Here is a 14,460-nt window from a genome sequence, read left to right as displayed (position 1 = left end):
CTGGGTGAGTGTCCACCTAGCAAAGAACTGAAAGCCCTCCCGTAGTGACAGTCTGAACTGCCATCGGCCAGGTGGGGAGCGGTGGGCTTCCAGCGTGACTCAGAAACACCAGTTCATTATCTACCTGCAGGAAGAGGTGTAAGCAGGACACCGCACCTTCTGCTCGCAGACTGCAGTGCATGCAGGCCAAGTGCTCTGGGATGGGTCCCATGAGGTCATGCTCAGCTTGGCTCCCTTAGGTGCCAGGGCACGACACTGGTGTTTAGTGTGTCATCGTCCAAAGGAGCCGATGAGGATTTAGAGGGAAAACCGAGCTTCTAGGCTCCCTGCAGACCCGAGGAAACCAGGAGCAACTCTGTCCAGTCAGTGGAGTTTGACCCACAAGTGAGAAAACCCTCGGGCTCCGGATATCTGTGGCACTTGGTAAATGGCAGCTGGTGCAAGGTGTGATGAGGGTGCAAGTGAAGTGGCTGTAAATTGTTGCTTTGCAGCTCTGTGTGTGTGTGTGTGTGCGTGCACGCGTCTGTGCTATCTGATACCACCTCACTCAGAAGAAATTGAATCGGCTGGCTTGCCTTGTCGTTACTGGGATTCTATAAGCATCCCTCAGGCAGGACTCTGAATACCAACTGTCCAGTGCTGGAAGGAAGCACCAGAACAACAGGATAGAACCAAGTGGCCTCCCCTGTCCCACGGGAGCCTCCCCACAGCCACTCTTGTAATACAAGACAATGGGAGCGCTTGGGACACACCCAACCACAGCCCATACCGGTTGTGCCAGGAGGGTCTGAGAGCTGGGAAGGCGGTTCAGCTTGCCCTTAACCTTGACAATGCCAGAGTCTCTTTGTCACAAGCTTGAGACATTAGCCCTCTGCGAGTTTAGCATCTGTGACAATGCTCCACCTCTAGGCAGCCGATAGCATTCTCCCTGACGACCTGGCTTTACTTGTCACTTTCTTCCTGTTCCCACTGGAAGTCCTGACCTGTCATCTGGTAGAACATGACATTGAAGGGTTTGTAAAACTTGCGCAGTCTGTGGATAACATCGGGGTCTATTTTGGGGTGAGTCCGACCTTTGGACTTGCCCAGGCACCTAGGGGCACTGCTGTCCTCTGGCTTCTTCAGACAAGGGAACCCCTTAGTTTTATTAAAATAAAAATGCTTCTCTGTCACAATCCTTTTGAGGCCTAAGAAATCCTGGACCTTGGCCATTTCCCCAGCCGGGTCAACAATTAACCGCTCGCCGCTGACAAAGAGGATTTGGGAAAGTGGGAAATACTGCAGCCAGTTCTCCAGGTGCAGGGCATAGATCCCAATGCGGATGGCACTCCAGGAGGCATCAATCAGCCCCAGGGTCCGGTTCTTGAAGGCAAGTACTTCGAAGGTGGGAATCTCAGGTTTCTTGGAGAGCGTCTGCGTGTAGTCCGAGATGGCTCTGGTGACGGGGTTCCGCACCACCACAATCAGCTTGGTGTCCTTGGCCATTGCATGAATGCGCTTCGGGGCCTCATTGGTCACAAAGTAGCTGGGAGTCTTCTCCATTGTTATTTGCCCCTCCAGAGTCTTGGGCATCACGTTCCTGTGGAGAAAGGAAGAGGAGAGATGGAACAAGCTTAGTTCTGCTGCAAGACTCAGGCTCCCAAAGAACTTCAGCCATGGGGGTTTCCCATCAGCCACGCATGCTGAGTTTGAAGGCAGCAGGACAGGGCACCCCCAGGGGAGTTGCACTAGCTACCCCAGAACTGGGGAGACCTAACACTGTCTTGGGTCTTCTTGCTTCAGACCCCCAGGCAAGCAAGTACATTGAGTGTTAAAGGCAGTCTCAGTAGCGTATTAGACAGGCAATTTGCCATAGGTATCTGTAGACAAAAGTTAATTGACAATAAACCTGTACAATACCTGTCTGTGCAGCACACCATCTGCTACCATTTGCTCAATTAAGTCTCTTCACTTCAGAGCCTTGTACCAAAGTGGTGCATTTAGGATTACACAAGACCTTTTTGTTATGATGACATGCTTTTAAATGTCTCAACTAATAAAACTTAATACAGAATGAGATCCCTTGCTTCTAGTACAATAATTAAATTTATTTACTATCTTGTGTGTGAGGAAGAATGACTTTTCTTTTATCTCTAATTCACATGCGCTGTCAATAATTAATTGCTGCTGGGTTTTGCGTTTCCTGTGCCACACTTTTATTAGCCAAAAGGAATTTGCCTCCTGGATAAATTAACATGTAGCAAGACTTTACTGGGTAGCATATTATCACATTGTAAAATGCAGCTGCAGTCTTGAGAGTTTTAGATCTAAGAAAATGGCGACGTAAGTGCCTGGCCCATATGGCCAAGCCAGAGATGAATGTCACAAGCCAGAAGATTTTAAATCATGGACCCAGGGCAGGCATTAGAGCATCCTTTAAATCTTAGCCTGGGTGAAGCCCTTTGCTGTACATGGGCACACAGTGCCTCCAGTTCACACACAAGCTGTGCTGGGCAGGACTGGCAGGGCACTGCACTCCCAGGAGCAAGGACACAGCGTGTGTCTCTTCCCATGCCAGTGTGGGTTCTGCTGTTCTTTTAAGAACCATGATGTATCAGGGGGAAAGTTTATCCCCAGTTACAGAAAGAGCAGCTGTGCAGCAGTCTGCCTCACCCAGTACATTGGAGGCTTGGCTGCTGCTGCCTTGGTTTTAATGTAGCGATTTGCACCTGTGTAATGTGAGTGTGAAACAGCCATGTGACACCCACTGTGTGCAGGGTGCGCTGAGGTGAGAAAGGTGCAAAGCGGTCAGGAAACAGGTCCCTTGGGTACTGCATCACCATCAGTGATTAGTGCCAAGAGTCAGCACAACGCCCGTCGTGTCTGTTTGCAAGTGGCACAAATCTAAATGTTTTGGACTTAAAATAAAACCAAATGGCTCGTTTTCTTTTCAGCTCAACTTCTGGCTTTTGCAGCTCTGCTTGCCCTCACACATGCCAAGATGTGTAAGGTGCTGTGAGCTGCCCTGGCTGTTTCATGATGGTGGGGCTGCTTGAGTGGGTAATTAGTGGGCAGGGGGGGTCTTTTGGGGGTGGGTTAGGACTCTCCAAGCAGCACCAGGACATGATTATGCAAGGCACAGGGCATCCCCTGCTGGGAGAGCTCCTGCCCGGCACATGTTGCCTACTGGCTTTAATGCAAGGTGAGGATGCTCAACATCTTGCAGGACTGGGCCCTTCATGGGGGAGCTGTTTTCTGTGCAGACATATGGTTTAGAAAACAATGGGTCTGGGCTTGAAACTGTTCTCCACCAGCACCTTGGGCTTCCCAGCTGCTGCCAAGCCGAACCGCGCAGCTGCGCACACCGGCAATGGCTGCAAGACAAGGTGCAGTGAGGTGGATCTGGCTCTGCCTCATGTCTGAGGCTGTTCGGTGCACACTGTTGCTTTGCACTGCACCCGTAATGTGTGTTCGAGTTTCCCGACAGGACAATCTAGCTGGCGAAGTGCTGGTGCGAGAGGATTCCTCATGGGTGTGGTGAGGGTTCTAGAAACCCGCTCTGAGCTGAAGTGCTTCGGAAGCTGGGCACCATTGGTTGCAGCTGTCCATACTGCCAGAAGGGAAATGGCTGCCTTATTGTCCTGACGGCAGCAGTTGCTTTGGCCACGAGGTTTGCTAGGCTGCTGGGCCCCCTGGTCGTCCCGCCCCCGGTAAATGGAGCACTGTCAAACATCCTTTTTTCCTGAGTCCCAGGCTGCCAGTTGCTTGAGTCCCACAATGCCCTGCAGCAATGCAAAGTACTAGCAGCTCCCTCGCCTCCAGTGCCACGTGGTGAGTTGGCCCAAACCCCGGCATGCAGAGGTGCTGCTTTGCACCGAAGCCAAAACCAGCTGAGCGTGCATACACAACCACTGCGGACTATCAGATGGCATCAGTTTTAAAGAGCCGGTGTGACAACTCAGTGGCAAACAACACTTTGTCAGCATGTTCACACAGAGGCCAAGGGGCTGCCAGCTGATGGCTCCTGCTGTGAAGAAGGCCAGCCTGGTGTCTGCTCCTCACACCTACCGGGGCCGAAATTCAAACTTTCGCACCACCCTACCCCACCCCCCTTGGGACACTGTTGCCCTTTGTACAGTCTGATTTGCCCCTCACTCCTCTGTCCCTTTCAGGATCCCCCTGCACTGCCCGCCCCCCAGCCTGATCTTCCCAATCCCCAGCCTCTATACATCAGGGAGCCCAAAGGCAGCAGTCAGACGAGTCCCTTTCCCAAGGCATGACAGGTCCCACACTCCATCACCAGCTGCAGCTTCTCCTTGCTCTCCACACCCAACTCCCACTCAGCAGCCAGACTCTCCTGCTTCTCCATGGACTCCCTGCATCAAGTCCCTCCTGCTTCCCCAGTGTGTCTCCCTTGGGCCAGTTCCACAACCCAGCTATCTTGGTCTGATACCCACGACTCCAGTCTTCCATTTAGTCTGACCCAGCTATGCAGCCTTCAATCCCCACCAGCCTGTAAGCCACAAACTTTTTCCTTTTCTGTCCTGCGCACATTGGTAGCAATAAGGGAATAGACCTGAGAAATCTCACTAGCTTGTTGCAGAAAACTCCTGTGGGAGTTAGCAGGGAGAAGAGCGGGGGGGGCGGGGTCCATCCAAATTACTTTAACACCCGACAGAACGTCACAAAGCTTTGTACCAATGTGTAGATTCTCTATTAGAGTCTAGAGGGTGTTCCCCAAAGAGCTAAGAGTTGTAATGCTGTATGAGAAGCAATTCTTCTCCTCTACTCCAGGCTGGTACAGCCTCAGCTGCAGTACTGTGTCCAGTTCTGGGCATCACCTTTCGGTAAAGAGGTGGACAAACTGGAGAAAGTCCAAAGAGCAACAAAAATGATTCAAGGTCTGGAAAACCTGACCTAGGAAGGAAAATGGGAAAAGCTGAGCTGGTGCAGTCTGGGGAAGAGATGGCTGAGAAGGGATATGGTCACAGTTTTCAATTAGGTAAAAAGTTGTTCCAATGTGGAGGGAGAATGGTTCTCCACAACCTCTGTGGGTAGGATGAGGAGCAATGGGCTTACATTGCAAGAGAGGTTCAGGCTGGACGCTAGGAAAAACTTCCTAACTTCCTAACCTAAACTTCCTGGTTAAGCTTTGGAAGGAATTGCCCACGGAGGCTGTGGAATCTCCATCACTGGAGAGGTTTAAGATCATGTCAGACAGACAGAGATGGTCCATATACTACTTCATCCTGCCATGAGGGCAGGACGCTGGGCTACACGGCCTCTCAAGGTCCCTTCCAGTCCTACAGTCCCATGAACTGGGGACTGTTTCCCAAGCCAAACTAGGCTCCCTGTGTAAATAATGGGTGGAGGAGTGTGTGGAGGAGAGAGAGCTCAATGCAAGAAGAGACTATGGGACTGAGTTGTGCTGCACCCCACAGTGCTCAGAGCAAGCTGGCAGTACTGGCTCTAGAAAGGGCAGTCGCTGAGGGTGTTTTTGAGTAAGTACTGTTGTGCTTGTGTGTTTCCAGTGTGTTGCATACCAGCCAGCTGGACAAAAGACTGCACGCTGCAGAAACAGCTGCCAAGGACCTGCGCTGCAAATTCAGCCAATCAAATTTGTGGAGCTGCACCTGGGCACGTGCAACTTTCCCACTGGTCTGAGCGTTTGGGCCTGGTGTTCACATTCCCACAGAAATCAGTTTCACTCAACATTGTGTCTTTGAAAATGACCAGCCAAAAATAACTCTAATTGCAATATGCACCCAGCTGTAAATAGCTCCAGTCTTAGTATTCTCTCATCAGTTCCTGCCCATGCTGCCTTTCAGGGCCATCGGTACCACTCTCATTGGCTCTGCCTGCACTGTCCAAACAATCCAAGCGCAGCCATGTAAAATGCCTTGTTCGATTTCCGAAAACACTGGAGAGGAAATTTGGAACTGAAATGCTGAAATCTCTGCTTGGAAATTAGGCTGGTCTGATGCAACTGAGCAGAACAGATTAAAGTGACAGAAAAGAGCTGATGGATTTCATCAGCTGAGCGAGTGACTGACAGGACTCACCGGCTTGGGGATGGGGGAGAAACCAGCTCCGCATGTGGCTGCGTACAGCTCTCCTACCACAGAGAATAGGGCTGTGATCTGCCTCCTTCAAATAGAAGGCCAGTGTTTATGGAGCACATATGCTAAGTGACCTCACCCAGCGTGCTGAGCTCACTGGCTTGGACATGGTTCACGAGCGTGTCACCAGCAGCACAGGGTGCCCTGAGTTCTGTGCGTGGTGTGCTGCCTGAGCTGCAACCTCAGCAGCTTGGTAAATGTGTTAAAATGTGATGTTGAAGATTAGGTTAGCGAGGGTTTCTGAAGAGTAATACTCTATTTTCTTCTGATCAAATCTCCCTCCAGATTAGCACGTAGGTGCTAAATGCACTCAGCTGCAGGGACTTAATTGCATTCCATAGTTATTGATTTTTGGATCTCTGGTTTAGTTTTATTGAATGATGACAGAAAGAAACACCCGTTTACAAACAGTGAAAGTGATCCTGCTGGCTGCAGCTTCCCCCTCTGTTCTCATCCATCTCCCCTCTCCCCACAGCAGGCTGGAGCATATGCATTTGACTCGGCAGTACAGAGGTACGCCACAAGGGGGGACACAATCCCCTCCCCTGGAATGGAGAACAGACACACAACACTGCACTAACACACTCCTTTGCCAAATCTCAGAGTAGGCCTGCTCGGCAGGGTCTCGGGATCATTGGTGCATTATTACCCTCTGATCGAGCCTTGCACCAGTGCCAGTTCTGGTCACTTCTCCACGAGAAGAGGGGGCTGGAGAGGAGCAGCGGTGTGCCAGCCAAGGAGACAATGCCATAAGTGGTTCCTTCCTTTCCACCTCCCCCAGAGCTCTGCTGGGGTGTTCTCAGGAACGGCTGGCAGGGTTTGCTCTGGCCAGGCAGAGATGTGACTGAGCTCAGGACTCACGCAAAGTCAGTGGGAAGCGGCACAAGGCAAGCGGAACCGTGCTCATCATACTCCTCCCCAGTAACCTCATTCCCAAGGAAGAGCTTCGTGAGCTGGGAACGCGTAACCAAATGCTGCTAAGTTTGCTAGAGAAAGCGGAGAATACCGGAGCACTGGTCCTGGTCCCTCACGAACGGGAGTGGCACCTTGTTCCAGTCTGCGCTTTGTCTGCGCTTTGTGCTTCAGCCAGCCAGCCAGCAGCAGCTCCATGCTTTTTGCAGGTGACCATGACATACCTGGCTGCTATTGCTGGATGGTCGATGAGGCTCTCAGACTTGGGCCGCTGGGAAGTCTCTCCGTTAGGGACCCTGAGCAGTAGCAGGACAATGAATTACTATGAGTCTGGCCAACCCCATGCATGCACAGTCATGAGCCTGGCCCATCCAAACCAGGGAGCTGGCTTAAAAACCACGGGCTCCAGGGAACAAACTCCAGTGCAGCTGAGCTTTGGTATTATTATCCACCGGCAGTATTTGGAGCCTTCAAGGTGACTTGGGTCAGATTTCCAAGGCTTTCTCCTCACCCCTGAGAGCTAGACAGGTAGTGTTTTGGGAAGGAAAGCTGAGATTCACTCACCTGGCTCCAGGAGCTGGGTGTTGAAGGCAAGCTCCAAGGAGTGCAAGCTGTGATAAAACCCAACTTCTCCTTGTCTGTGTGTCTCCTGCAAAGCACTGCAAGGCCTCTGCAGTGAGGGCAGAGCAGAGGGAGCCTGTCTGACTGGCTCTGAAAACCATCGGGGAAGGAAGGTTTTCCAGCAAGATGTTTAAAGTGATTCCTAGCGCGTGCCTGCAGTTGGGCAGGGGCGAGGTGCTGGCACGAAGCACCCAGGCAAAGCAGCCTGTCCTCCAGCCGCAGCCCCGGGCGGAGGGACAGGTGCCCTGGCAGCCTGAGCAGCTGACTGCAGGGTATCTGTATGAGGCTGGGCTAGGGGCAGCAGCAAGCATACTGGGACACCGCACAGGGGAAGTGCGCAGATTGTGAATTACTCCTCTGTCCCCTCCCTCCCCACCTGGGAGTGAAGGGCGCATGCAAAGCCTGGATTTCCCCTCCCCCCGGCAGTCAGGAGATGGGGACGAGGAGCACGTGGGGTCCCAGCATGCATGGCTGCTGCCCCCTCTGTCCTCTGGAAATTCAACCTCATGTCTGGCTGGTGAGGAGGTAGGAAGGAGCCCAACGCAGGCGAGAGGAAGCACACAGCCATGTCAGGGAGACAGGGGAGGGCACAGGGTGCTCCAGAGATGGTGGCGGGTGGCAAGACAGGGAAAGAAGAAAGTCTAGGGCAAAGCCTGGCTCAAATTTCAGGCCTCGGGCGCATCGACGGCCCCTAAGTTCCAAAATCGTGAGCCAGGCTCATCCCAAATCTCAAGACTGCACTAACAGCAACAGATTTGCGTCTTTTTAGTTGGCTTCTGCTTTTTAAGCTTTTTGTGTGCACAGGGGTTGCATTTTGAAACTTTCTGCACCATCACCAAGGCAAGAAATGTCCTTTTCAGGTAAGAACAGAGACTGCAATCATCACATATCCCCCTGACCCCAGGAGCTGGGGCTTTTGAAGACCAGGTGGAGGACAAAGGGAAGGGATCAGGCAGGACAGGCAGGGCCATTCCAATCAGGCTGGTTTTCCTGGAGACTTCCTAGAACAGATTTCTGTCGCTTCATTAACAGCAGAAATCAGTGCTATGATTTTGTTGTGCATGCCACGAAACCGTCATTGCACTGTCATTCGTAACAACCGTTTCTGCACATTGCCTCCATTACCGACACAATTGCAAATAAGCAGGAGCCAGTTCCAGGCTGTGCTGCTTCTCATGCGTAGTGCAAGGAGCCGAACACCACGGGGGGAGCATCGGCCAGGAAGGGAAGCTCCTGGCTCTCCCGGGCTCCCTCAATGCAGTGACAGCCCCAGAACAGCAGCCCAGCGTGCCCGAGGCCGATGGTGATGGCTCAGCCAGAGCAGGAAGCAGAGAGGCATGGGAGCCGGGAAGTGACTCTGCCAGTGTGGGGGCGGGCACTGGCAGACAGCTCTTTCTGGCTAGGCTCTTGTGTTCCTGTTTGGATGTGACTGCGGGGGCTGTGGGTGATGTGCCGCTCAGAGATGGGCTGAGGCAGCCTGTTTGCTGGAGGTGGGGTATTTCTGCTTAGGCTTCCTGGCCAAGTGGATTAGAACCCGTTCCCGGGGGGTTCTGCTAAGGAAGCATTGCACATCAGCAGCCCCCATGGATAAATCGCTGATCGTCCCTCTCCCCTTCCAGGGAACACACAATGCTGCTAGCACCTGCCTGCCCTCTGCCAGGCCTGCCCAATTAGGGTTTATATCTTTGCTGCTCTCCTGTAAGGCCTGGTTGGTTTCATCCTATGTCGCCTCAGACAACAGCCTCTTGGGCACACACCTGAGCTCTCGCCCTTTTTCTGGCACAGTGTCTGTAGCACGTGACCTGGGGCCTTCCTCTTTGCTCCTTGTCCCTGTCCTGCTGCGTTCCGGGGCCTGGCTGCAGACAGCGTGCATGACCTGCCTTGGCCAGGTCCATCACGGCCAGGAGGCTGGAAGGAACTCATTGTCTGGCTCATCTGGAATTGGCCAAAGACCCCATGTAGCAGCACTGCGCCCTGTTCAATTTCAGCCAAAGCCCCGGGGTTTCTCCTTGGAGCTCATGGTGGCTCAGCCACTATCACCACTTCACCCTTTGCCATGGGTCACATCCTGGCATTCTCCTGCTCCCACCTCAGCTGTGACTTGCTCTAACAGCACAAGTCAAGCTACGTTTGCTCAGGGTCAAGTGCTCCTTCCCTTAGGTCACACTGCGACCAGCTCCTCCGCAGGCAGCCGGTGTGGGCACCTGGGTTTTGCAACACCTGAAGGCTGCACTTGGGCGGGTGGTGCAAGTAGCCTGGGGGCCTCCCTCTGTGGGAGGTGCTTCCTGCAGACTGTCACCCTGGGGAGGCTCTGCACAGCGTGTGGGAGCGGGTGGGTTCTGGGCTGCAGTTCAGAAATGGCGGTTACAGCAGTGACTTCTCTGCTGCAGGCCCTTCTCCTGCTGCGTACGTCTCCAGGGCTGCGCACGAGTCGCAGGGTGTATGCGGTGCAGGGAGAGGTGACTCACTAATCTCCTCCATCTGCTCATGCTCTCACTATGCACTATTGCCACGTGATTTTCCCAGGACACCTGGGAGCAGCAGCCACTCATTCTAGGGTCACAATGGCGCTGTGAGCAACTGACAAGATCCTCAGGGTCAGCGAGTCAAAACCATGTGCCTGATTCTGCCAGCCGGGCAAGTAGGCCAGCTGCATTCCAAGGGACAACCCCTGGAGTGAGGGACTGCTGTGCAGGAAAGTGTGGCAAGAGACAGAGTGTACCTGTGCCCATGTCTGCAGCAGCATCACATCAGCCTGCTCCTGTGGCTCTGTCCTGACTAGCCCTGCCAGGAGAACCGCTGCTTTTCCCAAGAGGAACTCAAACCAAAACGCCTTTGTGATGAACACTTGGAAGACAAAGGTCGCATTTCCCCCAGGAACTGTTAAAACCAAAAGTTCACTTGAAATCTGGACTCTGAATTTAACGGTTGTTTCCTTTTGGGTCCATTTTCCATTGGCAAACAAGTGTGGGTGCTGACAAAGTCATATTTATCTGCCCAGGACCCTGGCCAATGCCTGTCCTGAGCTTCCCACCCCACTGCCTGGGGCTGGCGCAGGAGAGCTGGCCATGTGCTCTGGGTCAGGCTGGGACTCAGGAGTTCTGTGTCATTTACGTTATGACCCAGCCTCCACTCATGGCCCAGCACAGGCCACTCATGCCACAACTTTAAAAAGTGGCTACAAGTTCTGGATGGTCACCAAACCACCACGGGGCCTGCTAAACAGGGAAGGGTGCAGAATGCCCAAAGCTTCCCCTGAGATGGTGGGTGCCCAGCACCCTAAGTAGCCAGCCTCTGTGTGTCTACAGTTGGGAGATAAGATACCTGACCCTTCTCGTGGCAAATCTGGACCTCAAATTCCATTAGTGAAACATGAGTGACCCTCCCCCCATGGCTCATGGGGGCCGTGGCTGGGTGGATTGGATGGTGACTGCTGAGTGCGTGGACAAGCAATGTATTTTTTAGTAATAGCATAAATTCAGAATGTTACTCTGGGGGCTGAACAGCTGTTTCTTCGAAATGTCTGCAAGGCGCATACCCACATGAGCAGCACCGTGCAAGCACATGAGAACCAGATATAGAAACCGACTGACTAGCAACCCAAGCAGAGCTGGCTAGTTGTTTCCTTGAGCCGGGTCACATTAACTGCACAAAACCCAACACACACCATCAACAGTAAAGCATAAACAAGGCCTGTGCAATGATGGTACGTCTCCTCTCTCTACATGTTACTTTGCCCTGCGCTCCCCACAATAGCATTTACTGTACCCTGGTAACACAGGCGTGGTCAGACTGGGTCAGATTCACTCATCTAGACCAGTTGTCTGTCTCCAACACTGACTGGTGGTGTCAGAATCCTGCAGCAGCAAGCGGGGAGGTGGGAGGATCATTTGCTGCCCCCTTTAGGTCTCACCATTGTCTCCAATAGTTAGAAATTGACTCAGCCCTGGAAGCAGGAGGGTCAATGTCCCAGCCAACTTGCATGGCTATGAATATTGACTTCTATGGACATCAAGAATAGCCAAGATTATAATCAATTCTTTTCCAAATCTTACTAAATTCTTTGCTTCAACAACTGCTTGTGGCAGCGAGTTCCACAGGTGAATTGTATGTAAGCCTATTTACTTTTGTGGATTTTCTAAGTTCACACCTCCATTTTCAGTGGCTGTCCTCTCGCTCTGGCACAGTGAAACAGAAGACCGGTGTTCCTGGTGCCCCGTCTCCAGACCAGTAATTATTTTGTAACTGGAGAGAACCCTGGAGGCGCGGCACAGGAGCCCAATCCCCTCTTACAAGGGTATAGAAGCACTCAGCTTGTGAGCAAACCCATTGGAAGCTGCTCCTCCAGGTGAAGCAATGGTACCACTACTGCTGCTGAGAACTGCCGGTCCTGAGAGGCAGTTACCTGGCAAGGAGAGCTGCTCCTTCTGCCAGCCAAGGCAGCATTTAAGATGCAAGGCTGCAAATTGGGATGTGGAGAGTGGATTAAGAGGTGCTAAAATACTGTTTTGTAATTACAGGCCTTACCTATGTGACATGCAGCCCCAGCAGGCAGGGAGGGAGGCAGGGAGGGAACGTGTGGGGTGGTGGGGAGGACAGTCCCTATCTCCAGAAGAAGAGACATACAGGGCATAGCTGATCAACAGAGACAGCAGAGGCCTGGAAGCAGCAGCACATGTGTCCTCAGGCTAGGGAGCCGGGCTGGAACGCCGGGCGACAAGAGACTCACTGATCCTGGGGATTCAATTACCCTGACACCAGCTCAGCAATAGCACAGCTGTACAAGGTGCCAGACATGAGAGGCTCTTTTCTTATGCAATGGTCTGAGCAAACGGAAGGCTCCGGGTGGGTGAAATTGACTGACAGATGGTAATCGGAGCAGAAACAGAGAGCGCAGGAGCAGTGTGATCTGGGCCCGGAGAGGGGCCAGGCTGGCGCATGGCAGAACGAGGCTGCTTGCGAAGCTGCACAAACTCTACTGAGTCACTCTCTGAGTGCTGAGTGACCCCAAGGGGAGGAGAGGGAGTGGCTCCTTGCCTTGCCAGGCCAGTGGATGTCAGGGTGGGGTCCTCCTGCTCTGCTCACCATGCAAACTGGGCTGCTCTCTAATGTGGGCTGTCAGGTGCCTCTGCAGCTGTCTCAGGGATGCTGTCCCTGCTCAGTCCTGGAGACAGAGCCGTCGCCCTTGTCCTTCAACGGGCCAGCGTTGTAGGTAGCACGGCAGAGTTCACCCCGGCCTCTGCAGCCTCAGCTATTGCATTTCCTGCTCTCTGGGACTGCAGCCCTGGGGGAAGGCAGACCAGACACCTGCTGGGCGGCAGCACTGCCAGACCCAACCCAGCCCACCAAGAACTTGGCTGACTCATCCATGCTCATTGCACTCAGGCTCCCAAACAGGACCCCCCGCTAATGGCTTCCAGCCAGATGAGGGTTTGTGAAGCAGGTGGGAGGTGCGAAGCCACTGGCCCTCCCCACATGCTGCAGCCATCCGTGGTGCTTGCATGACCAGCCACATGCCGTCCAGGAGCAGTGGGGAGGACTCCCCTGCACACACCTGTGATCTCATTCCCGGGGGACACTGCGCAAGGCGAGGGATCCCTGCTGTGCTGAGCAGCGAGTTGCCCCCAGGGCAGGCAGGGCTGTGGGCAGCCTCTGTCCTGGGACATGGGCGCTTTAAAAAGAAGCTGGGACGCCTCCGGACTCCTGTGCATGGGAGGCTGCTGGGAACATCCTGTGTCCACCCCATGGCTGGCCAGACCCCTCCCTGCCCAGTGCCCCCTGCCCCTGCTAGAGACAAGCCTGTGGTGCTGATCACTGGGAGCCTGGCGCCCATTTCACCCCCTGGCCCCCACCCCCACCCCGCCCTGCCCCATGGCCATGGCCAGGCCCAAAGCTGAGCTCTTCCGCCTTCCACACACGTGCTCTGGGATAGACCGACAGCTTGTCGTTCACACACGTTTCCCTGGGGCCAGGCACCTGACTAGGGACCAGAACACCAGGGGCTAAACGAAGGAAGCTGCCTCAGGCCTGCTGTCACTGGGTAGGAGATGGGCCTTGCTGTGCCTGAGCCGTTCGTGTGTACGCAGAAGCTGCCACTGTGGCATTCGCTCTAAGGCTAGCGAGATGGAAACGAGCCAAATTCAGGAGGCAATACAGCCTCGCGGAGCCACCTTCCTGCAGCCAGGGTATTCGCCAGTTGGGAGTTTGGGTTACAGCAGGCAGAGATGGGTGTTGTCGCTTCTGCCAGGTGCTCTGATGATAAGGGCCCAGTGGGTATCTGGATGGATACCTACTGCCCCTCCCCTGCTTCCTTTCCCCCACCCCAAGGACATGAGAGCACTTCAGAGGAGCCGCGGGGGTCAGGGGGCTGAGAAGGGACCCACTAAGGGGTTTAGCTGATTTCACAGCCGAGCTCACAAACAGGGCTTGGGGAGATTTGCCCACCATGTGGGGTCAAGCAGGAGCCCCAGGGGAGGGATGCGCTTGGCTCTGAAGGACACATGAGAAATGCCAGACTCTCTCTGTGTCCCACGGGCAAGGCTGGGGCCCACACAAGCTCCACAGATGGAAGGGGAGAGCGACCCAGGGTTTCTGCCCCCCTCCAAGACCCTGTGGGCTACTGAGCTCTGTCGAGAGCTGCAAACAGAGAAAGTATCAGAGGGGTAGCTGTGTTAGCCTGTGTGTGTGAAAATGAGGAGACCTGTGGCACCTTATAAACTAACTGATTTTTTTGGAGCATGAACTTTTGTGGGCAAAGACCTGCTTTGTCAGATGCGCGTCTGAAGTGGGCCTTTGCCAAGGAAAGTTTATGCTCCAAAAAAATCAGTTA

At 53.7% G+C, this 14,460-nt stretch overlaps 1 protein-coding gene across 1 annotated transcript in view; it reads right to left on the bottom strand.

Annotated features, from left to right (window-relative positions):
* Positions 1-942: 942 nt before the first annotated feature.
* The window catches only part of HS3ST4 (heparan sulfate-glucosamine 3-sulfotransferase 4), a 105,437-nt gene continuing 91,919 nt past the window's right edge, over positions 943-14,460 (bottom strand). Inside the window, exon 2 of the mRNA XM_075010814.1 lies at positions 943-1,579. Coding sequence (XP_074866915.1) covers positions 943-1,579 — 637 coding nt within the window. The remainder of the gene's footprint in view (positions 1,580-14,460) is intronic.

This window comes from Carettochelys insculpta, chromosome 16 (assembly GCF_033958435.1).
Source record: "Carettochelys insculpta isolate YL-2023 chromosome 16, ASM3395843v1, whole genome shotgun sequence".
NCBI classification, from domain to species: Eukaryota; Metazoa; Chordata; order Testudines; family Carettochelyidae; genus Carettochelys; species Carettochelys insculpta.
This window is presented reverse-complemented; position numbering and strand designations above follow the sequence as displayed.